A 25,039-nucleotide genomic window follows, 5' to 3' on the forward strand; every position below is an offset into this window, starting at 1 on the left:
TTTTACTTTTCCTTTGGCTTTCTCGTCACCCGCCGCCGCGGCACGTTCGTACCATTGTAGCGCAATCGGGATGTCGACATGTCGCGATGGAGCTGGGTCGGTACTCCTCTGTTGTTCATGCTCTGCGGAACCTTCGGGGAGGTCAGCCTTGTGTGCGTCTCCTTGTTGCTGCCGTTGTTGTTCTTCGGCCGGATATGTATCGCGGCCTATCCCCATTTCGCAAAAGTATCCCATCGCAAACATGGCCTTTGGCAGACCACCTTCCGCGGCGAGCGAAACCCATCGGTAGGCTTCGGCATCCGACTGTACGAGGGTGAAAGCTGTTGCTGGATCGGATACACCAGTGAGATACCAGCCTCCCAGCTCAAACATCGCCTGATTGATAGCAAAAGGAAACACTCGTAAGGAAGCTGTTCACGTTAACAAACCGGCAATCCAACAAACATACCTCCAGATTGCCATTCGCAGCTGCCAAACTGTAGTAGTAAACACTGCGTCCGGGGTCCACATTCACCGAGTAATAACCATACTCATAAGCCTCTCCCAACTTGAACTGGCACCCGCCATGTCCTAAAGCGGCACCCTGTGTCAACAGCTCCACCAGGTAGTCGTGATCTTGCCACACCACATTGTGAACGCCGCGATCGTGCAGGATGGCAAGCTCGTAGAGGGCTTGGGGGTATTTCTCGGTGGCGTACTTGGCGGCCAGCTTGAGCCACTTGACACCGTCACGAGGGTTTTTCGACTGGTTGAGTTCGCCGCGGAGGAGACACATGCCGAGACGGAACATTGCACCGGGGTGGTTACTGGAAATCAAAACAGGGACATGTTTAGTCACCAGCAAAGTTATGTCAATCACTTCCAGAATGTGATATGCTTACCTGACAGCGGCCTTGCGATAGTTGTGCAAGGCGCGGTTATTGCTCTGTCCCACTCCAGCTCCTTGCTCATAGCACAATCCAACGTGAAACAAAGCCTCAGGGTGGTCCTTCTTTGCTGCGGACAAGTACAACTGGAACGCTTTTGAGTAGTCGGCCTTGTGCTTTTCTTGGAAACCAGGGATACCGCTGATGTACAGGTTGGCGAGGAGATACTGGGAATCCACCAGGCCTGCAATTGAAAGCTTCTTCAACGTCTTGATGGCGAGTTCACATGTCAGCTTCTGCTCCTCCTTATCGATGAACTGCACATTGTCAACTATGAAACGAGCAGCCTCGAACGATTGTGCTTTGTCTTTCGATTTCTTTGCCTTCAGTTTCATGTACTCCATACGCTGAGGCAGGGAAGCGTTCGCGAAACCGCGCGAGATCTCTGACCCGATATCGGACTCAGCATCGGAGCTGGTACCGTCCACTACGCTGGAGTCGCCGATGGACATGCGACCGGGGTTTTCCGAGCCACTGTCGTCGCCGGAGAATAACGAAGGGACCAGGGACTGCCGACCCGTTGCGAGGAGTCTTCGAGGCGGGATGGCATCGGAGGACTCGACGCTAGATACAGATTCGGCATAATCGTCACCGCCTAGCATCTGGCGACCGTTCTCAACAGGGCTGTCACACATAGTATCCGATTGTGCGAGAATCTTTTGGCTCGACGGGGCAACTCTGCTTAATGCTTCGGAGGAGCTTTTCGCGCCAACTTTCTTCTGCGGTACAGAGAGCGGGGCCGGAGGCAGGGGGACCGAGAGGGGCTGCGGTAGGTTGCGATGTTCCGGAGCTGGATTTTCTACTCCCGCCACATGTGCTGTCAAACTCTGAGCCAAAGTTCCGGTGGGTACTGGAGTATCGATCGTTGGCGACCGTTCATGTTGGGATACGGGGTTTTGGCGTCCGTTCTGTGATGAGGAGGTGGTCGTACTCGGTATGCTAACCGTCTTGTCGGCCAGGGACGCATTGGACTGTGCTCCATCTCTTGACGAAGAGGTAAGCTGAATTTGACCATTCCTCACTTCAAGCAACAGTGGATTGGCGGACGTCGGTGAGGGAATAGGGCCGTTGGATGTCTGAGTGGCCGACCGCGGTCGAGGCGACACGAACTCGCTTTCCTGGCGAACTTCAGGATTGACGTCTCCATTTTCCGTTCGCACTTGGCTCTCCGGCGAACGGTTGTTACCGGATTCGTCACCGTCGAGAAGCGGCGTTTCCCTTAGCCACTTCTCCACGACCAATTTCGACTTTGTAGTCCTGGACCCTGTCGCTATTGGGACTGGGACAGCAGCTGCCGGCATTCTGACAAAGACTTTGTCGGTGAGGTATAGAGTTGTTTGACGCGGACTTTCGGCACAGAGAGCCTACGCGGTTCGGAAGGTTGGGAAAGGTTTTTCGAAGGTCTATCCAGGGAGTGTAAACACAACAGGGCAGCTCGTGCTTCCTAGGCGAAATTGAACTGGCGTCGGGCTTCTTTACTATGGCGACAAAGACGCAAAGCGAACGTCAGTACTTGCGAGCAGTAGCAATGCGAACTTGAAGGCCACAGCCTCGGCCGGCGATCCCTCACCTGCACAGTCGCAAGGTTTTCGACGTTACCTGAGAGAAGTCTCAAAGCCCAGTTGCTGGCGATGTGGCGTTTGGAGTTTGACGTGACAGAGAGGTATTAGGCTGGTGGTGGGAGTACCTCGGTTGACGGTATTTCATACACGGCTCAAAGGTAGCCGGATAGTGAATGGGTCTGGAGCGTAATTGAAGTGAAAGGACAGGAGGATAGCAGCCTGGCAAAGTTTTGTGTGCGGTGGTGAGTGGTGGGTTTTTTGCCGTTGCAAGTGGGAAAGAAGCGGGAAGCGAGTTCAATTCAAGCGACAGCAGGAAGAATTGCGCGACTCCCGTCTCGCTTTTCACAAGGCCCTTTGGCCGACAGCCGGGCGTCCTTCCACTTCATACTACAACATACGGATCCTCCTAATGAAAATCATACTGACGGGAGAGAGCCAGAACACATCATATCCGATAATATCGATATAGACACAGGCCGTTTCTGAGGTTCCCTGTCGTTGACGGTGGCCGTCGCCACGTTGTTGTTAATTGCCAACTGCGAGCTTCTGTTCAAAAACGCCAGCGAGCAAGAGAAGGAAAGAAGGCTGACGTGACGGCGGGTGCAAAAAGGGATTTGGCTGTCAGGGGCTACCTGGTTCCAGGCTTATTACACCAAGCAAGCACAGCAAGCAAGCACGTTTTGGCCTTTCCCTTTGTGAAGTAAGGGCTTAGGGCACATGGTTTGCATACCCATTATTCGGAGGTCGGAATGATGACCAAGCCCCGTTTCGACACGGCGACACGTCATAATCCGTCATTGTATACCACGATGTCTCACATTCCGACGGCGATCCTCGTTTGCTCTCCTTGTTCAAGTTGCCCCAGCTTGCGTGCCCGTCTCCGCGCATTCATGTTCACATGAAATCAAATGTCACTCTGCCCGCCAATCCACGGGCATTCAAAGGACATATGCCAGGAAGTGCGTGCAGCACATGCTCGCAGTGGTCCGTGATAAAATGCATGGGCTGGAGGAGCGTAACGTTAGAGTACGAAGGATGCAGACCTTACCTTTAGAGCGTTGACATACAGTATTTCGCCGCTTGGTCCGCAGCATCCTCGTGAATCCATCCTCGCTGATCTACTGCGTCGGCAACATCACCGTTTTCAAGAGGGAGGCGAGATGGTTCACTATTAGCCATCCTCCAAATCCATCCGCGTCCACATAACGAGCGCAAGGTATCGAAACTCGAAGGCCCCCAGATTCGGTATGATGATTTGGTTATATTACGGTAAAGCTTTCTCTGTGCTCAATTCGGTCGCTGGTCGCATCTACTTCTTGTTCTTCAACTCAGCCTCACGGTCGTGAATGTATCGGTTCTCAGACGCAGCTTCCCTCTTGCTGTGAGTAGATAAATCATATTAGCGAACACCCAACGAGATCGAGCATCTCAAATTGACAATGTACTCACGACAAAGCATCGGTTCCACTAGCACCAGTACCATAGACGTTCTTGTTGTCCTTGAGCTCCTTGTGGAACTCCGGGTCAACGTGAGGCGCGGCATCGAGCTTCTTCTTGGCCTCAGTTTCCTTCAGAGCCAGTTGCTCGCGCAACTTCTTGATGGTCGCTTTTTCTTGCTCCCATGCGTAACCTGGGACAGAGGAATAAGATCAGGATCAGGTTGGCTTTTATTGGTAGTGAGGGTGCGCAGAAATAAGGCATTTGATTGGCCCCGGTATCGGAACTCCTAAGACGCCGGCCATCGTCCCAACCATCGGCGATTCTCTACTCAGAACCCACTACATGGCACACTCGCCATCATCCATCGCCCTCCTCCTTCCCCCCGACGCCCGGTAAACCTACGTTCTTCCTACAAGACATAAACAAAATGTCAGGACCCAATCATTCAACCGTCAACTAAAAGCATAAGGGAAGATCACCAACCTCAGTAATTTCACGCTTAGCGAAACCGCCTCCTGCTGCCCTGACAGACATAGCGCGGACAGGTGTAGCGAGGTGGATAGCCAGCGGGGTGCGGAGAGTTGCGATGCGAGAGAAGGACATAATTATGGTTTGTGTTTTCTTGTTTGTGTGTGATGAGGTAGCTGGAGGTTTTGGCTGAGTTGCGTCGAACGGTCGTTCAAACGCAGGTCAAACGTCACCTCGGAGCTGCGTTCATTAAAAGAGCACGTGACACGGACCGCATGTTACCATGTTACAGTACCTCGCAAAAGGCTGTGCACCCGTGAAATAAATCAGCGACTACCGTAACGCCACATTCAAGTGAGGACCGCGACATTGATTTCAATTAGAGGGGGTGCACAGCTTTTTGCTAACTGACTGCACTGTACATATTTCGACTTGGACAAGCTCGACAAACTCTGGACGTCGCTTTTGGACATTGGGATTCCGTCGTAAGAGGTGGAGTGAAGCGGACCCTCGGTACACGGACGACGCTTCAACTGCTTGAACAGAACGCCCTCGAAACGAACCCCGTTGAAAACCTACGAGCATACTCACCGCATACCGCAGAATCTACGCAAAGCCCCTCGTGTCAGGAAAGAATTTGAAGATGGCGATTTCGGACACAACAACACGGCTGTTTATACAAGCCTACTTGCGGCACCGAATACTACCCGAGACGGCGGTAAAGGCGCTGCATGCGAAGGTCTGCGCCCTCAGTGAAGGTATCCTTCAGCATAGTCGCCTTTGCTTTGGCCACGAACTTAACCAAACTCCACCATGCAGACCAAGATGCCCTCGAAGACTTCCCGAGTTTCATAGGAGAACTCAACCGACGGGTGGATACATTTAACATGGAACTGCGGCGGGGGCATGAGGCGAGCACGGGAAAGCAATTCTACGCGCTGGTGAACACGAATGGGGACGAGCTAGCGCAACAGGCGACGGAGTGCTCGCCGGCGGAGATTGCGTATTTTAAGCATTTGGTAAGGAGGGTGCAGAGATGTTCAGCGGCTGAAGACTTCGGAGGGGAGCCGAGTGAGGAGGTGTATAGCCAGGTTGCTGACCCTGGGTATAAACCCGTAGGTGGATGTGATAATCAACGCCGACGACGACGTCTACGAACTGTCCTCCACAGCAGCACTGTCAGAAGCAAGCCAGATGACACCAGCAATGACGAAACGGGATGCGCAGGCCCTTATCGACCGCCTGATCGACAACCAGTGGCTGGTGAATAGGAATGGACTCTTGTCCCTGAGCTTACGGACGACGCTCGAGCTGCAGACGTATCTGAAGGAGGAATACCAGGACCGGATTCATGAGTGTACTATGTGCATGGAGATGGTGACGAGTGATGTAAGTGACAGATTTGAACGTCATGCGAACGATTTCGTTAGGACCCCGCCCATGCCTCCATTGGGCTAACCTCTCCCCGGCAGTACGAACGATGCACAGTAGCAAACTGCAAAGCCCGCCTACACGCCTACTGCTCACGAGTCTACTTTACGCGGCAAAAAGTCAAAAAATGCCCAACGTGCAAGTCACCGTGGCATGGTGATGCGTTGGGGACGGGCAGGCCCAGACCCAGCGGCAGCAGCACCAAGAGTGGACGACAGGCAACGAACGGGATCAAGAGGGACAGGGATGCGCTTGATGAGGAGGAGGGCGAGGAAGAAGAAGAGGGTGACGAGGATGCGATGGAGTGAAGTGCATGATACGGCGTGCGAGGGTTTGCATTCTAGACGGGGCACATGTGCTTGTAGATTTAAGCGTATTCTGTATATACGGCGTAGCCAGGCTTTCAGCCTGTCGACTCAATCGGTTGAATGGTAAATATCATATTACGATAACTACCATGAATTTCCGAGTCAGTGAGTGAGCAAATGGGTCATACTTGCAGGGCGCCTGCATGGATGTTCGTATTCACGAAAACGATTAGAAGCGATCAACCCGACCGGCAGTAAAACACATAGCTTCTAACGGGAGCTTCCGAGGCGAAACGAAGCAAGTGGCAAAAGGGTTAGGGAATGGGACAAATTCCAAAAATGAGATGTGGTGGGCCAGGATTCGATGTACAGTACGCCATGTCGACTCGTTTCCACAGCCAAATGTTGCCCTGTATGCAGAAACCTGAGGCAATCCCTTCAAATCAATCGCCATGATCGCCGGATGACTTGATGAGATCTACTCGCAGTGAGCCTATCTCGTTTCTGATTTGTAATGGAACAATGCGATTAGCGGTGGGCGTATATGTTTGGGCTGCCAGGGTGAGGTCACGAAGCAGTCAGGCGTACCTCTCCACAGCAATCTTCCGCCGGATCTCTTGCAGCTCCCGTCTCAATTGAGTTTCCGGCACGCTAACCCCCGGCAAAGCTTTCACTAGCTCATGCGCATCCTTGATCTTCTCCTTCAGAGTCCGTATCTGCCAGTGGAAAGGAACAACCCTCGGTCAAATCCCATCTCTGTCGTTTCGCAGGCGTCAGAGCTCCAAGTCAACGCACCAGTCTTTCCACCCGCGCAACCGAATCCCCTCCCGCCGCCGCCCCTTGCTGCCCGCCGTTCGCCAGCAACCCACGATGCATCTCCCGCATGGCCTGCACCACCATCGTCTCGAAATCGAACGCGTGTGGGTCGACCCCGGCGTGATGGGACGACGCCTCACTCTCGTCGCCCGATGTGTATTCCGACCCGCTATCTGATCCACCCGCGTCTTCCTCCGCCGTGTGTTTAGTTTTGGCCGTGGGAGTATCACCATACGCCCCTCCTGCTATCCTCGGTGACTGCACAGTCCCATTCGCGTTCGTTATTGATGGTGTGTTGGCCATCGGTGCTGGTGGTGGCGGAGGTGCGGGGAACCTGTATCCGACGACGTTGGTAGCTTGGGGTTCCTCCCCTTGCCCTGCTGGTTCGGGCATTCTATGAAGAGAGCGAGTAGCGCCGTGGCCGAGCATCCAAGCGGGGGATTCGTCCGGGCTATCTGTGACGGAAGAGCATAGGTGGCGGAGGCCAACGGAAACGGCAATGCGTGGCAGGAAAGGTCACCCGAGCCTTCCGAATTCCCCAGAACGTTGAACTCGTTGAATGCTTTCGTTTCGCTCTGAAGGGGAATGGACGAAAGTCTCGAAAGTTCTTGGAGGTGTTGGCGCAGGTTGGCGCGTCCTTAAGCCTTGAGGAGCTTGAGGCTTTCCCTGGACTATAGATTCGTGACCGGCCAGCGTTGAACAGCTTGAACCTCCTCCTGGCATCGCCGCTAACCCTACAGTCATGGTCCGCTTCAAGAACCGCTACCTTCTCGTCCAAATCCACTTCGACGACCAGCCGCAAACAAGCTGGTCCAACGCCAAAACAGCCGACACTTCCTTTGACGGGCGAACACTCCACTACGCCCTGAAAGACAGCCTCCTAACGAATTTCGGCGACCACGGCGCAGGAAAGACAGCAGCCTCCACCAACGTAAAATACTACTCGCCGCATACCACCACCGGGATCGTGCGGTGCGCTCGTGATGATCTAAGTTTTGTCTGGGCTGCGTTAACGTTGATGTCGAAAGTGAAGGGGCCTGGGAATAAGACCTATAGTGTTACTGTTAGGGTTATGCATGTTTCGGGGACTATCAAGTCTGCGCAGACAAAGGCTATCAAGTTTGATACGGAGCTGATAAGGGATATGGTGACCACGGGTGTTCTGCCAGGTACGTTCGTCAAATCTGCTCGGAATATATGAAAGGATTGCGTTTTGACTCTGCTTCGTCTATCCAACAGTGGCAGAGTCGCAGGAGCTGATGACGAGGGTGAAAAAGGAAATCGAGGCTTTGGAAATGTAGGCGCCAAAATAGTCGGCGTAGATTTCCATCATCGAGATCGCACGTATGAGGGTACGAACAAGGATGCCCAAAGTTGCGTTTCCATCGAAGGAGCGGCTGTCCTCGTTCCCATTCACGCTGAAGTCGAATAGACCCCGGGCACTCTAGTGCTAGAAACGAGGGGACGCGCTCCCACACACGACGGATGACGGACGACCGTTTCGGTGGTTATCGCTAGATTTCGCGTCCGTATGCCTTTCCTACGATTTTGGAACGAACGGGGCCCACCGGGTGGGAGCCACGTCTCCCAACCCCGTACAGGTGGAGGATTCGGATCGCAGTTTCGCCAGAAACTCCTCGGCGCGCGATGGCTTCGACTGGATGATTGGAGCCCTTGACCATTCTAGGTAGCGTGACAGGGAACTATCTGCATCCTCTCGCAAGTTCGAGCGAACGGAGCGTTGGGCATATTGCAGCTCGCCAGGCAAAGACCCCACTGGGCTATGCGAGAAGTGAGTGAAGCCTCAGCCATTTGCGAAACCGGTAAACCACAGTAGAGCAGTCGCATATCCCGTCCGCGCGCACCGGAATGCGACTCCCATAGAGTATATACATGATAGTGATTCAAACCCAATCTCGCCGTAAATACATGCATCGATACATGCAGATCCATATGTACAAAAACGTAAAGGCTTCTCAACTCTCTTCGTAGTGACAGGATGCCCTTTCAGTAGTGGGATGGGCTTTCTCACCCTCCTCTCCCGTCAGACAAACTAGATAAATTAGCCCAAAATCTACATGCATGGACGGGCGCCCGGCCTCGCAGGATCGCGGTCCGTACGTCGAAAAAAGGTCGGAGTCCGGATCGACAAGAGACGCGGCGCGGTAGCTCAAAGCATCGGACTCCCTCCATCCCCACTGCCCAGCATCGGGGTCTCCGGCAACGCACTCAAATCATACAACGACGAAAGCGGCGTCCCCGAATCCATCGTCATCGCCGAATCCGGCGCAAAATCCGAGTCCATCAGCGGCAATGAACTCAATGTCGATGTCGGGTCAGCCGCAACGGGCGGTGCGTTGTCGTCCACGTCATCCAAGTCGACGTCCCCACTTAAAAGTTTCAGGAGCTTCATCTTGATAGCTACCTTCTTCAGTTGCGCGTCGATAAGGGCTTTGACGAGTATGGAGATCTCGTCGTTCTCATATTTCGCGTAATCTTTTGCTCGTCGGCGGGCCGTGTCATGCATGCGTTGGACGGTTTTGGGGGATGGGGTATATGCATGTGAGGTGGAGGCTGGTGCGGGATTTCCTTCCACTTTTTCCACCTTGAGCACGTCTGTTCCGTTACTTTCGGCCGTCTTCACTACTTTTTCCGCTGAAATCTCCTCTCCAATTTCCCGCAGCACCATATGTGCACAGTCAGCAGCAATCCCAGGCGAAACGACGCTCGTCGTCGCAGCCAAGAACGCCATCACAGGATTCGCAGGGGTATGTTCAAAAACACGTCGCGCTTCCTCCCTTTGCTCCTCAGCGGACGCAGCCCCGCATTTAAGGAACTGTACGACGCACTCCTCCACCGGCCGTTTAAGATTCGCCGCGACGGCCGCCCACTTTGTTTCCGTGACGAGCTCGGAATGCGTGGAGAGGTGGTTGAGAAGCAGTAGGGATTCTTCCTGCGTCCAGGGCGTGCTTGGGGGATGCCGTGGGGATGGGCGATATCTCCGCCTGCCATCATCTTCTAGTCGCGCGGTGACATATGCTTCGGGTCGCCCCACGTTGTCAAACCCACCTCCGTCGAAGCAGCCATCGTCATCATCGTCTACGAGGGTGAAGTGGTCGCTGGGGAGATCGGAGGGGAATCGGCCGGTGAGGAAGCAGTCGACGCAAAGGGTGATATGTGGTCGGGCTTTTTGAACATAATGATAGGAAGGTTTTATGGGTTCATGGCAGGTTTCGCAACGCTGATCTGATGATGCCTTCCGGGTTTCTTCATCTTCCGTTTCGACCTCAGTAGCTTTACCGGGTATCGGAAAGAAGGTGTAAACAAAATCGGCGCTGACGCCGCCGTCAGTGTCATTGCGATCTTCTCCCCGTAGATAGCTTGCGTACACGGATCGCACGCCGGTGGGCGGCGACTCGGTCGTCTGAAGATTGATCAAACCCCAGTGTTCCAGAAACCGATGGACCGTGGACACATCTTCGATTGGTGCGGTGTGAAGGTGCCGAGCACATTCCATTATCGATAAATATTTCGAGGGATTCCTCCGATAGGCTATGATGATGCTATTTCGAAGGTACATATATGTTGTGTCGTCACGAACGTACTTGGATGGCGATTCGGAGTCCGAGTCAAGCCCGGACTCCCGCGTAGATCGTGACCACGGTTTGCCAGAGAAAAGTTCAAACAGGTTTGTGCGTTCGACCTCATGTATCGAGTCCAGTGAGAACCATGTGGCCTGATTGGGGTATCGCGAATCGTCAAACTCCGGTAGCGATTCTCCATTTATGTGAGGAGTCGAGTTTGCGATCGTATTTATTCGTGACACTGTAGATATACCGTTGGCGCCATCGCCCGAGGGCGTTGATGTTACGTCGACGTCCATATTAGTGAGGCTCTCGGCCTTCAAATGGGCGGGGTCTTGATCTGATTCCTCCACGTCCCCGTTGGCTGTTTGCGTTGGTTGTTCCTCCTCTTTCACCTCTTCCTCCACCCAAAACGACCATCGCTCCGCTTCTGAGAAATTGCCTTCGATCGACTGAGCAGTTCCACGCAACATCGGCATACACATGGTGTGCGATATGTTGTGTATCACACCTCCCACGTGTGGCCGATACTCGTACTTCTTCGCCCTGACCCCTTTCTGGTCCAGATCAAGTACATGCACATGTGGCACGGGAGCCGGCCCGAGATTCGTTCGCCATTCCGACCCCGTCACAGACATGAGATCGTCATCCTCATCAATATCGACCAAGTCTCCACCTATAGTGCTGGCGGCCGGTTCGGGGCTCCCAAGATAGGATCTCGATTTGAAGCTTTTGATGTCCTCATCAACGTCTTCTGATGCGTAGTCGTCGTTCCCATCCTCAGCTTCCCCGTCTACAGACTCCCCAGATAGATCATCTGCACCGGCGACGGGCTCATCCGCGGGCTCAGGATGCTCCGCTTCGTAGTCTTCTTCATTCTGGAGAGAGGCCGGGGACCGGCACGTTGAGAAACTGGAAACGTGATTGCAGAAGCATTGGTATATAATGACTCACCATCCACTCATTGTTTTCGTAGCTATCTCGTAACCATCGAACGGAAAGATGCCATGGCCCTTCGTGTTGTGGTGCTGGCTGCGCTTTCGGTCGTCAACACATGAAGAGCGCTGAAGGATCTCCGCAACGTGAGCCACTCACCTCTGGTTCTAGGTACTCTCCAGTGTCTGGAACCCAAACATCTGCAGAATCTGGCTTATACCTGTTGTGCAGCAACTATGTTACAATCCATGTGTCGGATCACAAACTTATAGGTCCATCGCTGGCTTCCAGAGAGCCATCAGACATCCAGCCGTACCAGTAATGGAGGAGGACGTGATCGTTCCGTTTGTCAAGGGTTCGGTACCATTCTTGCTCGGTGCTGTGTTGACTGCTTTGTCCACCCTCGTGCTCTCCAGCGTGCTGAAGTATATGAGTGACCTTGGAGGTCAGATGTGGTACCACTTTGGCTGGTGGGAAAATGTCAGATCGCCGGTCATATACTGTGCTCTTGCGCAAGGGGAATTCCAACCTTTGAGCGCGACAGCCAGCTCTTGAAGTTCAGCTCTTTCCTCGTCCTCTATTTTGCTGCTGAACGCAATAACTGGGTCTTTGAGCCACCCTTCCTTCCGCAGGGCGTCTACAATTGCAGCTATACAGCCCAGATGCAAGGCTTTTTTTGCCACGTTATCAAAGTCCCATTTCTTCATCTCGTGATCATGTTTGAAGTCATAAGCCGTCCTCAGCATCAGATAGAGGGGCCCGTCCGCAGCGTAGTTCTTGAACAAGCGAGCAGGAATCCGTGGGAAAACAGCTGCATCTTGGCCAGCAGCCCCGAGGGGCGGGGCCCGGCCGAGATGTGCCCGTTGGAACTGCTGCAGCTTGTTCACGCATTTAGCGAGGTCCTTTGTAGCGGGGGTGATGGACTGCCTGAGGACCTTTGCGAGTTGGGAGTGGATGCGGTCGAATAGCGAGTGGGTTGAAGCTTTGAAAGAAGCTCTGCTGCTGCTGCTTGAAGAAGTCTTTGTTGAAGCCATGCTCCCTTTCGGCCCGCACACACAGGTCCGTATTGCTTGTCCGTGTCGCGAGAGGGCCCTCTCAGTCCAGTCCCCACTGACTGACTGAGGGCGAGACCATAATGGCCGCGCATATGTATGCACAAGCCATCCTGCGCCTCTGCTGCGCCACGGGTTGGATTGAGTCAAGGACTTCGCGGTTCGCAGCTTCGTAAGGAGTCGTAAGGTGCATCCTGGGAAAGTCACTGAATCCAGCGACCATCTCTTGCGCGATTTTACCAATTTCCCACGCTGGATCCACAACGCCTTTCCACTGTGAGGGGCCTTATCTCTCTGTCCTGTATATTGGCAGTGAGCGCTGCACTATTTTTTGATACACTTTGGCTGGTCGGTCTCGCTGGGCTTTGGAACAAAAAAGGGGAGCTTGGTCCCCTTCCTTCCTGCCTTGTCGAGATCGGCGCCACAAACCACATACACTGCGCTTCGTTGGTAGCCAGAGGGCTCAGCGTCGCGTTCGCTCTTATACGAAGAGCCGTTTTGGTCGCTATGGAAAATAGCAAGATGGCTCTTGCAGCGCCTGAGGTAGTCTCCCATCCAAAAAAATCCCATCTTAAAACCTCTCTACAAAGTTCTGACACAAACCCTTCTTGCACCGAATCTCCTGCGGCATCGTCACATTCTTGCGATTCATGCAACTCTTCCAGTTCGCCGCCGAATAACACGGATGAGACTACCGGAAGCGATCACTATGACGAGTCCGCAGAGTCCGGGACTGATTCTGAGTCTTATGCGAACGTGACGGCGGCCCAAACGGTTCAATCGGTCGATTGGGCGACAAATGCCAGCCCAAGGCAGTTGAGGACGCCGGTAAGTGCCTGCTACTCGCCAGTTCTATCAAAGCCTGAAGGGGCCTGGTCATCCCTGTTTTCCTGGGAGGATAAGTTCTTTTCTGACTCGCTTTCTGCCGGTTCTCACATTTACAGTCTCCGGCCATTTACTACCCGGAAGCGGTGTCCTGTAACTCATCACTGCCCATGAACGATGGTGCGCCGCGGTCACAAGAACAGAATGGGAAGCAGACCTCGCCAACTGCTACTTCCATGCCCAGTCCGAACCGAAGTTCAACATTTTATACCTCTGAAGACGCAAACATACCATCGTCCCGGACCTTTTTGCCATCGCCCGATCGCACCGTACCGCCTTCGGTGGCATCAAGTCCTCAGTACATCGAAGACTTCATAATGGCCGAGTTCAAAACTCCGGAAAGTGACGCTGCGCCGCTAAATGTGGATCTCCTTGATCTGGTGACCGTATGTCAACCAACCGAAGTCAACCCATACTCGGAAACAGCCGAGCGGCCAGATCCCGACAACCAACTGATCTCACAGTTCTCCATGCTGGATCCCCAGCAAACTACAGAAGCGCTCGACTATCTGCAGTCGCTTTGGCTCGTTGAGACCTCCGATAACGCCCAATCATTCGAGGTAGCAGGTTCTTCTGCAGGAAATGGCTCGCGAGATTCTCCTGAGGGACCGAGTTCAGTCGACCTAGACGGAGTTTTGGCGGATCTGAACCCCTTTTTTGAAGAAGATGCAATGGCTACCGACCCCGACCCAAATCATTTATCCATGGCAGATGGCTGGCCTTGTGGTCAAGAAAGTCCTAGCTCGGAGTCTCGAACACGATCGACATATATGCACTCCCCTTCAGGGTCTACCTCGACGTACCCAGATTCGCCTGGGCAAACAGCGGCGTGCGCCTCAGCATCGTCTCCGCTTGGACCGCCCACACCCACGCCACCGACGAGCATGTCGATTATTTCTGACGATGAGTTGTCGGCCCTTTTCTCAGACAACGATCCTCTCTTTGAACCTTCCGTGTCGATGCCGTCTCCTCCGTCGGCCGCGCCCCGCCCTCCGGTTGGACAAGCTTATGATGTAGCTGGAAGAGTCTCGGGTTCCGTCCGCCCAAGTCACCCGACTTCGGTGATACCATTGTCGTCGTCAAATGGGCCGGCTTCCAATCCGACTTTCAACCCGTCGCCCTCCGCAAGAATCGGTATTCCCATGTCCGGTTCACTTGACGCGACCGCCTATTTGAACCAAAGCACAACGGTTCCCTCAAGCCCGTCTGTCGCATCTGCCGCATCTGTGCGGCTTCATCCGTATGCCCAAACCTTTGGCCAAGATCGCCGCGGAAGAGTCCGTATCCACCCTGAAATCACGAGATTGTTTTACCACCGCTTAAGGACGGCCGTGGTCGACCCTGATACTGGCCGAGTCTGTTGCCCGTACCCTACCTGCGACTCCACATTCAAAAATGTGCATTGTTTGCGAAGCCACTACAAAGCTCAGCATTTGGAGGTTCCCCCTGTGCTGGCCTGTACGAAATGCCCTGCCACGTTCACACTGATTGCGGGATTGCAGCGTCACGTTGAGAATGTACACCCCTCCCCTGACGTGGTCCAACTGGCGGCTCAATGCAAGATGTTATTCAACAGACTGACGCAGCTGAACGCGAGCAAACGAACCAGGGAGCTTGTAAGTCACACGGGACGACCGGACATGAGATTGGCTACGCCTTCAAGTAGACCCCCTTTGGCAGCTCCACTTATACCCGATGCCCAAATGCACAACACGGCTGTCGTGCCTCAGCGACACGATAATCCCCTGTCGATTAGTTCGAACAGAACTACCAGACCGCTGATACAGCTTGCCCCACGTTAGAGCAGATCGCTTCTGTATCCGATGTAGTTGTCATCCCTGTTCCCGGCGGAGGTGCTGTCTCACTGCTGTATATATTTGGATTTTTCTTGTATATAAAAGATCTTCGAGCCTTGAACCTTAGGCCCGCTAACCATGGACACTCTATGCTGGGTGGCCTAAGCCTTCCGCGCTACTACGCCATGGGTTACCGCTTTTGGGAGTTTCACTGTAGATATACAGTACTGTACGTGACTTTCTTGACGGAACCGGGCGATGAACATCCAACCTACAACATGCCTTGGGGCGCTCTATACTGGTCCGAAGCCCCACGTCTCCCGACTTGACAAACAGGGCAGAGAAAACCAAACCTACGACATGCCTTGGGGCGCTCTGGTCCGAGCCCCACGTCTCCCGACTTGACTCCAACTTGACTGAAGTTGACGCGTTGTAGTCAAACTTTTCGCGTCGTAGCCGGCTACGTAACATTCTAACAGACACAACGACCGACCACAACCAAAAAAAAGCTCAACTTTGCAAAAATTGTAGACTGTCCGGCCTACTACACAAACAGACACCTAGAAAAACTTTGACGAGAGTGGGATTTGAACCCACGCCTCCGGAGAGATCAGGGCCTTAACCTGACGCCTTAGACCAACTCGGCCATCTCGCCTTGATGAAATACCTAATCCAACAATCAAATTGCACCCTTTTTATGGCAAGTCCCCGAGCCTAATGCTTTAGATAAGGCGGCCATTATAGTCTATATTCCTGGATGTGGCAACACCCGCCTGATTCGTGTTTGAACGTTGACCTACAAGGTCCGGCGGGCAGAGCGCTTGAGACTTCGTCCGACGTTCTCTATCGCGATGCTTGTTCGTCGTGTGGCGCTGTAGATTGCGACGCAAACTCTGCTTCTGGCATTCCCACCTGGTCCGAAGCTTTTTGTCCCGCTATGGGACTCACAAAAAATCAAAAGGCAACGGCAGTGATCGAACACGGGGTGCCCTTCTAAGTCGTGTCATCCCCCGGGCTGTCCGCAAAGGCGCAGAAGGACGTGCTCCACGGAGACTTACTCGTTCAATGTCCAGTTTTTGGTGCTTTGCGGAGATGCGCTGGAGGCGGAGGCGGACGGTCAGATGATTGCGGCGGTGTCCGCTGTTGCACTTGCAGCCTTGGCAGCGTCGGCGGCATCGTTCATATCGGTGCCTAGGTTGGCTGCCGGAGACGCTGCCGAGATTGCATCAACAGACGACACCGGCGCTCGGCGTTGTCGACAGATGCGCCCCATGGGAGTCTGTGGCAAGGGAACGACCGGCTTGGCAGGCTTACATGTGGCCGGGCCATGGGATCATTGTCTCCCGTCGCCGCCTAGCGTCTCCGCCGCCACAGCCTTCGTCACCGCAGGCTTCGCTCTCTTACCGCCTCTTTGGCCGTGCCTTCGGCGAAGCAGCATGCTGGAGCATGCTTGCTTCGTTTGCGCGCCTTGATCTTCTTCTCAACCTCCGCACCTTCTGCCGTTGTGGTCTAGCTGCCAAGCCTTGCAGGCATGCATTGGCGTCATGAAACTCCTTCCATGACTGGCGGCGTCCCGGCTACCCTTCTCAGGGACGTGAGCCTCCGCTGGAGATGAGAGTGGGATTCCTTGAGCTTCCTCTGTCTGCGCGAGCAACCGATGGCTTCCTGACAGGCATGCATATCTTTGTACCCTCAATGGGCATGGGCACACCCAGCCTTGCTCACCGAGTCTTCGACCGCTCACTAACCTCAGCGAAGAGGATGTGCCGAGTTGATCAATGGCCGCGTTTTTAGCACTTCGATGTTGCTAAAGCGCCGGGCTCCTGCTCCCTCTTCAATCCATCCCTTGCATAAGCCCGCAGAGGAAACTCCTGGGGATTCGTGGAAAGATGTGCCCGGCAAGGGCAGCACAGTGCCTAGGCTTGCTCAGAGAGCTGGTCTAGACCTCCGCGTCGTTCAAGAGGCAAAGGTCCTCCATCTGCCATATTGCCGTCCTGGGTCCATCCGGCACTAATCCAACTGAAGCTCGTAGGTGGAGGATGTTGGCCGAACCTGCTGAAGAAGAATGCCCAAGAGAGTATACGGACGTTTGGAGGAAGCGGAAAACAGGTTTTCCCACGTACCTAGCGCCTTTTCTCCCGATGAAGTACGCCGTCATTATTGTCAACTTCCCCACCTCCAATGCCGATCACCGCGGCGGCTGCCTGATTTCAGTTTCAATGAATGTTTTTCGGACCTGACGTCTTGAAGGCGTTGCCTGACACGGACTCATACTTGGCCATCTTCTCTCAGCCCAACCGGAACCTGAACATGAATCTAAAAGTTGGAAAAAAAAAGGACGCGTAGATTCTCGGACGACGCGTCTGCTGATGTAATCGCCTGACGCGTTGGGTTAAAAGGAGCGAAGGGACTTGGTTGTTGCGGATCTTCTTAACATATCCCGAAATAGCCATCGCTATAGACCTTAAACACTGGTTGTCTTACCAGAAGTTAAATGAGCTAGCCGGTGCACTTTACCATATGCTCAAGGTTGACCCAGCGTTCACCCAGGAATTTCGTCTGCTCTCAGATTTCACCAATCACCGCTATACAGGATGCCACCAAAACAGGATGCGCTAGCCGTGAATACCACCCGCGCACGACCCCGCTCCGCCTCTCCCCGCTCAGGTCTGGGCAGCGCAAGCCATCGTCGTCTGACGGAGCTCATCCCACAAGCGTTTTCCAAAAACACCGAGGAGAGAGGCAGCGAGCGAATGCTAGGCGAGGTCCTCGAACAACTGTCGCCTGTCCTCGCACCGTCCTCCGGCCCATCTTCACCATCCCGAAGCAACACCCCAGTTCTGAAGAGCAGGAGCAGCGAGGAATGGGATGCGGCGTTGGGGGAGTACCGCATCCTGAGAACCATTGGAGAAGGCAGTTTTGGGAAAGTGAAGCTTGGTATCCACCGCGCGACGGGTGCATATGTCGCCATCAAAGTACTGCCGAATCTGTCTGTTCCCGGTGCATCCGCCAGCTCCAAGCCGCTATCGCAACAGGAACGAGACGCCAACACTCCGACGGAGACTGACCGCATCCTCCGCGAAATCCTGATCTTGTCGCATTTATCGCATCCGAATATATCGCGCTTGCTGCAGGTCGTTGCGGCGCCGGATGCGATCTTTCTGGTGCTGGAGTATGAGAGCGGAGGCGAGCTGTTCGATTATATCTGCAAGCAACCATCGGGGCGTTTACAGGAGACGGAAGCTCGGGGTTTCTTTAGGGAGTTATTGGGTGCGATACAGTATTGCCATGCAAACGGGATCGTACATAGGGATTTGAAGCCGGAAAACAGTAAGCTTTGTCACACATCATATGTAGTCGCAGCCGTTCAACACCAAAGCATTCTTTTGTAGTGCTATTATCGGAATCAGGGCATCTAAAACTGATAGACTATGGATTCACAAACGTCATCCGCCCCGATGGCCTATTGGAAACATTCTGCGGCTCCGTCTCCTACGCTGCGCCGGAGATGATCGCGCGAAAAAAATACACCGGCGCGGAGGCAGACGTCTGGTCTCTGGGGGTGATTCTATATGTGATGGTGTGCGGGGTAATGCCGTTCGACGACCGGCATATGGGAAGGATGTTTACGGCCATCATGAGTGGGAAATACAGAGCGCCCGAGGGGATCAGTGAAGGTAGTGTTGGTGCATCGCTTACGTTTTCACTGGGACCTATATGACTAAACATACGGCTTTTTCCAGAATGCAAAGATGTGATCAAAAAGATCCTGCAAGTGAAGCCCGCAGACCGGGCGACTCTCGCTGCTATTCGGGACCATCCCTGGACCACTGCGGACGGAACACTCCCGCCTATCCACTTCTACGCACCCCAGACCGCGAAAGGCGAGATTGGACCATACCAGTTCGAACAGAACTTGGATGCGAGTGTTATGCAGGAAATGGAGAAGTTGGGATACGAGGAGGAAGATGTGAGGGATGCGGTGGACAGTGGCGAGCCCGGCAGCATCTATGCGTGTTATTGGCTTTTGAAGCAACTGAATGCACGGGAAGGAACGAATGCAAAGCAGCAACAGAGCGCTGGCGTGAAAGGGGCGACGTCGCAAAATCAGATACCGGACGGAGAGGCCAATAGGCCTCTGCAGCTCGTGATTCCTGAGAGTCATAGTCCAACGTTCGCAATGACCCCGACGGCAGATGGCGCGTTGAAGGATGGCGGTCAGCGCCTCGAGTCTGCCGTACCCAATCCCTTCACCCCACGTACGGCGCAAGCCTTCTCCCTTTCCCCAGCAGAGGCCCTCTTCTCCCCTCCTTCCGCCGCCCCTACAACCTTCACAACCTCCTTTCAATCCTCCCTTCTCCCTCGCGCTGCCAAATACAACTACGACTCCCATCACGGTGGTGCTCCGTCCACGACCTCGTCCTCGTTGCTGTCACGGATACGGCAGCAGCCGCACGTCCAGCCACCCTCACGCACGACGCAGTCCCCAAGCGTCAGGGCCTCCGAGCCGCGGACCCTCCTCCTCCCAATCCGCATCCTCACGCAACTACGCAACAACCCCGCGATCACCATCGACCGACGATCGCCTACGGTGTATACCTGCACCGTTTCCCCAACGAATCAGAAGAGGGCGTCGGTGGGCAGCCCGCTGGATGCCGCGACGCCGGAGTTGGCGATGGATATGATTTTGGGCAATCTGGTGGCGGACGAGCTTGCAAAGGAAGACGCGGGGAGGAGGTTCGATGTGGAGATTGTCGACGAGCAGTGGTTGAAATGTAGGGAGGATAGTGGGGACTTGGACGGGAGAGGAGACTTTGAGGCGTTTTTGAATCTCTTGGTCGAGACATAGCGGACTTCCAAAAAAGAGATACTGCTGGTTTCTTCGGCTAGGACACAGTTGGTATCGGTTGACCATCTTCTTGATCAAATTTCCGCCGTTTGGGGCAATGATTGGCGTAATGGCCTTTGTCACCACACTACGAACCAGATAGCAAGGAAATTAGACTTATTTATACTTTCCCTTACGTTCCACCCGCCGGCCATGCAGCACATACCTTGAAACAAGTGACCTGATCCAGCGGCCGGAACGGGCGGTTGCCATCAGCGGCGAGCGTCTGGTTCATCTGCTGCGTCTGCTCCGTTTGGGCTCCCGCGCCAGCGCTGTTGTAGTTGGGAGGGTCAAATTTCGGATGACCGAGGTTGCATTCTGGGCCCCTCGGACAGAATCCGGTTAAGTAGTTTTGACATATGGCTTTCCGTACATGTTTCCCTTTGCAAGCAGGTCCTAAAATGCATATCCGAACCCAGTCAGATCCGTCCCAAACGTCATGTGATCTGATATCGAACCATACCTAGTTTGCAGAAACCCGACACATAGAACGGACAGTCCTTCAACTTTGTCTTTGGGTCGATGTGAAGGTACATGCATTCCGGATTGCTGCATTCACCATATTTGGCGTAAAACCAGCATTCCGGCATTTTTTTCAAATTGTACTCGTGCAGAAACTCACACAAATCCCCCTTCTTGCACAACCCCCGGAGCCAATGCTTGCACACGACCGTCTTTTCATTCCGCGAATGACGAAACTGGCATCCGGCGCCCTTGTGGCAGTGGCCCTTTGTGAAGTACTTGCAGATATCGGAGGAGGAAGAGGCTTTGTCGCGCGAAACGTCGAGGTTGAGATCAGATTTGAGAAAGGGTTCGAAATCGAAAACGATGTCTGCGGGGAGGTTGACAAAAGCGGTGAAGGGCAGCGGGTTGATGTCCTTTGGGGGGATCACTGCCGGGCCCGCCGGGTCGGACTCGATGCTTGCCGTTGCTGCCATGTTGGACAAAATTCTGCCACCTTCGCCGACGGAGGGGCCGGGTCGAAACAATTCGCAAGCAGAACAGTAAACCTGACAGTAAACTACGCTGCAAAGAAGAGGACGCTAAGCACTGAGAATCGTACTGTCTGCGACTCCGTCTGCTTGCATTTTTATGCGACTAGCGCTGGAATAGATCCGTTGTCAAAGAGGTGCGACCGACATCAAAGACGAATCAGTCACCGTCCAGTACAAATATAAGCGGAACTTGCCCGCCTGTCTGCCGTTCTGGGCCTTCCCCCAAAGCGTGCGGGGGTTGCGTGTAGAAACAAGGCTGGCCTGGGCGGCGTTGCCACTTCCATGTCCAGAAAAGACTTCAGACGCGCGGCCCACTAACTGGCAATCACTGCAACACCTGTACTGATGGCCAATCTGACCTCGACGCATTCACTGTGTTGAATCAGGTAACAACCGCAATTCCTCACCGTTCCCATTCATTACCACAGCACTGACGTGAGTTCTTTGACACACAGCTATCACGGCAATCACCTGCAACACCTGTACACACACCAGTTATCTCGGGTGGGCAATCTGACCTCAACGCATCCACTGTGGTTGAATCAGGTTGTTCTGCTAGAGTGGTCCTCAACCGACATCATCTCTAGCAGGCACGCAAAAGCCACACGCCCAGATCGGTACCCACTCATCAACATCAACACTTGACCATTCTACCGTCACGATGGCGTTCCAGTCAGAATGAGGTTGTCTGCAGCGAGTGTGTAACCGCACAGAAAGGTATCTTTTGCCACTATTACATGAATGTGTGGGGACTCAGTCACTCACATCAAACCTTCTCGGAATTGCCACATCGCTGTGGTCTGAAAGCGCTTGTGCCTCGAAACAGCCCTTGTGCCTCGAAACGGCCCTTGTGCCTGGGAGCGGCCCTTGCTTGGTGCATGCGGGACTTTTTCTGAGAAGGAAGCGCCTTTGGCAGTGCAGAGAATGCAAGCTACTCAGCACTCCTTCCCCAAGACCCACAGCCATTCTTGAGCTTGAAATTGCGTTGGGAATGCCTCACCATGGTGAAAGGAATGGTGGTAAGGCAAGCACCGCAGCGTCCGAGAGAGCGTCCGAGAGCGTGCGAAGCATTCCATCACGTGACTCAAACAAGTCTGATGACTTTCCAGCCGCGCCCTGTTTCTCGATATTTCTTTCGTGCTGCGTACTGCCAAAAAAATCCCACCGTCAAGAAACCACCGTCACCCGATGTCTCACCTCGTCTCTCAGGGACAGCCGCTTAGGGTGGCTTGGTCGGGTCCGGTTGCGACGCTTCCGCTGGAATTGCAGTCGGTCAGCCAGTGGACCAGCCTCTACAGCAACGCCCTTCACCACAATTGCTTTGGCGACGCTCCAATTGCACAGTGTGTCCCACAGGAGCACGTACCGTCTCCCCAAGGTATAGCTTCGTAATATACTTGGCTGTTTGAACTTTGGGAATTCATTGCTTCCTGCAACAGAAATTTCCTCCAGCAACCCAGTGTTTTTTCAATTGGACGTTGACGCGTCCGAGACTGGGAGCACGACGATCTCGATAGTCCGTACACCGCAAGTATATCTGCCGCAAAGAAGAGCGCCGCTGCCAGCTTTTACGAGCAGCTCCATACCGTCTTGCTGCGAGGGAGTCAGACCTCGCTCACAAGCACTGGCAGCGCGCGTTCTGATGTCTCTCACACAACGGAAGAGGTTAAGGCGGAAAACGCCTCCGAGACGCTGCTCAAACTGTTGATTGCTTTGTTCGTGCACGAAGAAAAGCAGGATTCGATCGATGGGCGCTTAGTCTTCAAGCTGCGGTAATTCGCCGTTGCCGTCGATTGGCTTTGCCTGGCTGCTCAGGAAGCTCACCGATTTCTTTTCCAGGGACGATCGACTGAGCGGAAACGTCTCTTTTTCCGGAAGGTCAGCTGCAGTGATCAACAACGGATACATCAATCTTCGGCGGCAGCGACATACTCGGAAATTCTACGATGTCGGGGGCCTGATCGTTGCCTTTCTTGAGGTTCGTACTTACTGCTGTAAGCGTCGTGCGCGGCTGTTGGTAAATGTCCAGCGGCGGTTCATCAGGCCAAGCGTCTGGAGCATAGGATGACGGAAGAACGGTTGTTTGCCCAACTTACTGGAGAAAGTCTGTGGACGGCGCAGGAAAACTTTACTGGGAATCGAAATCGAGGCGACCAGGAGGTATAATTATATTCAGATAAATAAACTCATTTTTGAAGTTTTCATTGACGAAACATTTGTTCGAAGGTTTTCGGCCTCGGAATTCACCACCGACACGCCCACATTACCCACGCTTTCTACCCGGCGCAATATCTGGAGAACGTACTAAATAACCAACCGTTGGGAGCACAGCAGGTCGAACTCAGGAAGAGTATCGGCTTCGACCTGGCAATTCCCCGCGAGCGACTTGAATATGTCCGTCAAGTTATCGGCATTCTCCGTTATGTTGGCAGTGGGCTTTCCTTTGTTGGAAAGATGAGGAACGACTCTCTGGTTGAGCATCTGATTTGAACCAGTTACAGTAGGATGCCAAAACGGACGTTACGACGGGCGCGTCGAAATTGACGGCATTTGGGCTACTACCTAGGTTAGTAGTCGCGGCTGGCCGGCCCCCGGTCAACCACGCAATGGCTAGACGGCAGCCGGTGACTTCTGCTGGCCACAAAGATTTATTGACCGCGTCCATGCCGTCGTAACGTCCGTTTTGGCATCCTACTGTACTTTATCGTCGCATAGCTTGTCATTGCATGTATAGCAGCGCCAGTTCGCCCAGGCGTATGAAGTGCATCAAAACCTATTCCTGCATCTTAAAGCTCTTATATGGCTTTTACGGTCTGCGTCGGCGGATTGCATTATTAAATGATTCGGCTCGATCTCAACAGGCGGTCATCAGAGAAGCGCTTCCCCCTGGACGCAGGTAAAAATCTCTGTGGCTCTCACGATAAACTGGCGGCGTAGCCGGACAGTGCTGCCACGCGGTGGCATCGTCGGTTCATTGAATGGATTAAGTCGATGGTTGCAAGGATTTTAACTGCGTCCAGGGAGAAGCAGTGGATGATGTGGATGAGGGAGTTATGGAATTTGTCAAGGTAGCGTGCCTTGAGGAGTTTGCCGGCGTCGGAGGTGTCGGGTCCCCAGAGCTTTGACGAGTGTTATCTGGTGACGCCTGGGACGCTTTCTCGCGGTGCAGGGCAGGGTGCAGGGATTGAGAGCTGGATTGAGAGGATTGTGGGGATGTGGCAGTGTTGGGCGGTATCACAGTGCACCCCCCTCGAAGCCAGACGACACTTCGTGTGATGTAACCCGGATGCTCTTTGATACCCCCAGTTCTTGTTCGTACCACGGGGTACTGAACGAAGTCCCGCAACAAGCCGTCAATCTTGACATCCTCAAACAGTACCACATCGCGGCCATCAAGCCCCAGATAGATCTCAAGTTTGACAAGAGTGCCAACCTTCCTTACACTCGGGTGAGCGGTACACCCGATCTCAGTGTTTACGAGAGGAGGCTAACTTTTTGCTCCTTCCACCGTCTTCTCAAGGACAGGTGACGCAAGAAATCTCGATGCCACGAGGATCCGAAGCAGGATCCGAAGCAACTATTATAAGTGTCTATGTACTGTAGACTAATCACGGGGAACCGTGAGAATTTCGAAATATTTGTATGCATGTGCCTACAGGGAGGCCGTGTATGCTGGCCATCATTCTGGTCTACTGTAAGGGAGGATACGCCTATGCCATCGATACCGATGAGAAAGTGTGGAGAGAACCGCGGCTGGCGTCTGTGCGAGGGCGATCTTACTTTCGCGAAGACGGCTACAATCGGCACATTCGCAGATGAGGCGACCTTCCGCAGCGTACGTGGTGGTCTCCCAGAATATGATGAGTTTCCTCGGATTTCTGCAACAATGTTTCCCGCAACCAAACTCTTCCCTATTCGGGCGAGATTCGTTGCCGCATAAGTTTCCTGCTCT

General features: G+C 53.7%; 10 protein-coding genes and 1 non-coding gene across 11 annotated transcripts; 5 read left to right on the plus strand and 6 right to left on the minus strand.

The window, feature by feature from the left end:
- Positions 1-204: 204 nt before the first annotated feature.
- On the minus strand, positions 205-1,270 carry EV422DRAFT_484608 (uncharacterized protein; the record flags this gene model as incomplete). Its single annotated transcript, XM_053067355.1, has 3 exons — positions 205-375; positions 449-806; positions 882-1,270. Coding segments are annotated over 3 exons (918 nt in total), but the record flags the coding sequence as incomplete, so codon positions are not given.
- Positions 1,271-3,706: 2,436 nt separating this feature from the next.
- On the minus strand, positions 3,707-4,579 carry EV422DRAFT_538682 (uncharacterized protein). Its single transcript, XM_053070988.1, has 4 exons — positions 4,412-4,579; positions 4,331-4,337; positions 3,938-4,118; positions 3,707-3,867 (listed from the first exon to the last, which is right to left on the minus strand). The coding sequence occupies exons 1-4, from the start codon at positions 4,529-4,531 to the stop codon at positions 3,798-3,800; spliced, it is 378 nt and encodes a 125-aa protein (XP_052923052.1). The 5' UTR covers positions 4,532-4,579; the 3' UTR covers positions 3,707-3,797.
- Positions 4,580-4,807: 228 nt separating this feature from the next.
- EV422DRAFT_538684 (Nse1 non-SMC component of SMC5-6 complex-domain-containing protein) lies at positions 4,808-6,276 on the plus strand. The gene is made up of 4 exons (XM_053070989.1): positions 4,808-5,154; positions 5,216-5,415; positions 5,516-5,785; positions 5,869-6,276. Exons 1-4 carry the CDS (start codon positions 5,040-5,042, stop codon positions 6,133-6,135), a joined length of 852 nt encoding a protein of 283 aa, XP_052923053.1. The 5' UTR covers positions 4,808-5,039; the 3' UTR covers positions 6,136-6,276.
- A 302-nt stretch (positions 6,277-6,578) lies between these two features.
- Positions 6,579-7,344, minus strand: EV422DRAFT_569875 (uncharacterized protein; the record flags this gene model as incomplete). The annotated part of the gene is made up of 3 exons (XM_053072811.1): positions 6,579-6,639; positions 6,724-6,851; positions 6,931-7,344. The coding sequence occupies 3 exons, from the start codon at positions 7,342-7,344 to the stop codon at positions 6,579-6,581; spliced, it is 603 nt and encodes a 200-aa protein (XP_052923054.1).
- Positions 7,345-7,693: 349 nt separating this feature from the next.
- Positions 7,694-8,252, plus strand: EV422DRAFT_569876 (uncharacterized protein; the record flags this gene model as incomplete). Its single annotated transcript, XM_053072812.1, has 2 exons — positions 7,694-8,120; positions 8,191-8,252. 2 exons carry the CDS (start codon positions 7,694-7,696, stop codon positions 8,250-8,252), a joined length of 489 nt encoding a protein of 162 aa, XP_052923055.1.
- A 600-nt stretch (positions 8,253-8,852) lies between these two features.
- Positions 8,853-12,574, minus strand: EV422DRAFT_538688 (SWIRM domain-containing protein). The gene is made up of 5 exons (XM_053070990.1): positions 12,001-12,574; positions 11,788-11,938; positions 11,631-11,691; positions 11,490-11,567; positions 8,853-11,413 (listed from the first exon to the last, which is right to left on the minus strand). The coding sequence occupies exons 1-5, from the start codon at positions 12,503-12,505 to the stop codon at positions 9,122-9,124; spliced, it is 3,087 nt and encodes a 1,028-aa protein (XP_052923056.1). The 5' UTR covers positions 12,506-12,574; the 3' UTR covers positions 8,853-9,121.
- A 142-nt stretch (positions 12,575-12,716) lies between these two features.
- Positions 12,717-15,348, plus strand: EV422DRAFT_538692 (uncharacterized protein). Its single transcript, XM_053070991.1, has 2 exons — positions 12,717-13,351; positions 13,468-15,348. The coding sequence occupies exons 1-2, from the start codon at positions 13,031-13,033 to the stop codon at positions 15,208-15,210; spliced, it is 2,064 nt and encodes a 687-aa protein (XP_052923057.1). The 5' UTR covers positions 12,717-13,030; the 3' UTR covers positions 15,211-15,348.
- A 428-nt stretch (positions 15,349-15,776) lies between these two features.
- Positions 15,777-15,859, minus strand: EV422DRAFT_t110. The gene has a single exon. It is a non-coding gene; the product is annotated as a tRNA-Leu (tRNA).
- Positions 15,860-17,651: 1,792 nt separating this feature from the next.
- EV422DRAFT_621971 (kinase-like domain-containing protein) lies at positions 17,652-20,053 on the plus strand (the record flags this gene model as incomplete). The annotated part of the gene is made up of 3 exons (XM_053074157.1): positions 17,652-18,534; positions 18,597-18,881; positions 18,948-20,053. Exons 1-3 carry the CDS (start codon positions 17,799-17,801, stop codon positions 20,051-20,053), a joined length of 2,127 nt encoding a protein of 708 aa, XP_052923058.1. The 5' UTR covers positions 17,652-17,798.
- Positions 20,054-20,090: 37 nt separating this feature from the next.
- EV422DRAFT_508315 (cleavage and polyadenylation specific factor 4, 30kDa) lies at positions 20,091-21,030 on the minus strand (the record flags this gene model as incomplete). Its single annotated transcript, XM_053068735.1, has 3 exons — positions 20,091-20,180; positions 20,259-20,488; positions 20,556-21,030. The coding sequence occupies 3 exons, from the start codon at positions 21,028-21,030 to the stop codon at positions 20,091-20,093; spliced, it is 795 nt and encodes a 264-aa protein (XP_052923059.1).
- Positions 21,031-22,275: 1,245 nt separating this feature from the next.
- On the plus strand, positions 22,276-25,027 carry EV422DRAFT_508316 (uncharacterized protein; the record flags this gene model as incomplete). Its single annotated transcript, XM_053068736.1, has 10 exons — positions 22,276-22,430; positions 22,605-22,859; positions 22,927-23,065; positions 23,131-23,247; positions 23,314-23,481; positions 23,592-23,653; positions 23,949-23,983; positions 24,076-24,155; positions 24,257-24,535; positions 24,746-25,027. 10 exons carry the CDS (start codon positions 22,276-22,278, stop codon positions 25,025-25,027), a joined length of 1,572 nt encoding a protein of 523 aa, XP_052923060.1.
- Positions 25,028-25,039: the final 12 nt, after the last annotated feature.

The sequence above is a fragment of the Fimicolochytrium jonesii genome (genome assembly GCF_025526975.1).
Source record: "Fimicolochytrium jonesii strain JEL569 chromosome Unknown EV422scaffold_23, whole genome shotgun sequence".
Taxonomy (NCBI): domain Eukaryota; kingdom Fungi; phylum Chytridiomycota; class Chytridiomycetes; order Spizellomycetales; family Powellomycetaceae; genus Fimicolochytrium; species Fimicolochytrium jonesii.

Excerpts from the sequence above, each read along its gene's own strand:
- EV422DRAFT_538682 (XM_053070988.1), bottom strand. The coding sequence starts at position 4,531 with ATGTCCTTCTCTCGCATCGCAACTCTCCGCACCCCGCTGGCTATCCAC. Across the intron at positions 3,868-3,937 it reads AGTGGAACCGATGCTTTGTC|CAAGAGGGAAGCTGCGTCTG; the intron begins GTGAGTACATTG and ends ATCTACTCACAG.
- EV422DRAFT_538692 (XM_053070991.1), top strand. The coding sequence starts at position 13,031 with ATGGAAAATAGCAAGATGGCTCTTGCAGCGCCTGAGGTAGTCTCCCAT. Across the intron at positions 13,352-13,467 it reads CAAGGCAGTTGAGGACGCCG|TCTCCGGCCATTTACTACCC; the intron begins GTAAGTGCCTGC and ends TCACATTTACAG.
- EV422DRAFT_538684 (XM_053070989.1), top strand. The coding sequence starts at position 5,040 with ATGGCGATTTCGGACACAACAACACGGCTGTTTATACAAGCCTACTTG. Across the intron at positions 5,155-5,215 it reads GGTCTGCGCCCTCAGTGAAG|ACCAAGATGCCCTCGAAGAC; the intron begins GTATCCTTCAGC and ends TCCACCATGCAG. Across the intron at positions 5,786-5,868 it reads TGGAGATGGTGACGAGTGAT|TACGAACGATGCACAGTAGC; the intron begins GTAAGTGACAGA and ends TCTCCCCGGCAG.
- EV422DRAFT_538688 (XM_053070990.1), bottom strand. The coding sequence starts at position 12,505 with ATGGCTTCAACAAAGACTTCTTCAAGCAGCAGCAGCAGAGCTTCTTTC. Across the intron at positions 11,939-12,000 it reads GCTGGCTGTCGCGCTCAAAG|CCAAAGTGGTACCACATCTG; the intron begins GTTGGAATTCCC and ends TTTTCCCACCAG. Across the intron at positions 11,692-11,787 it reads CACGTCCTCCTCCATTACTG|GTATAAGCCAGATTCTGCAG; the intron begins GTACGGCTGGAT and ends GCTGCACAACAG.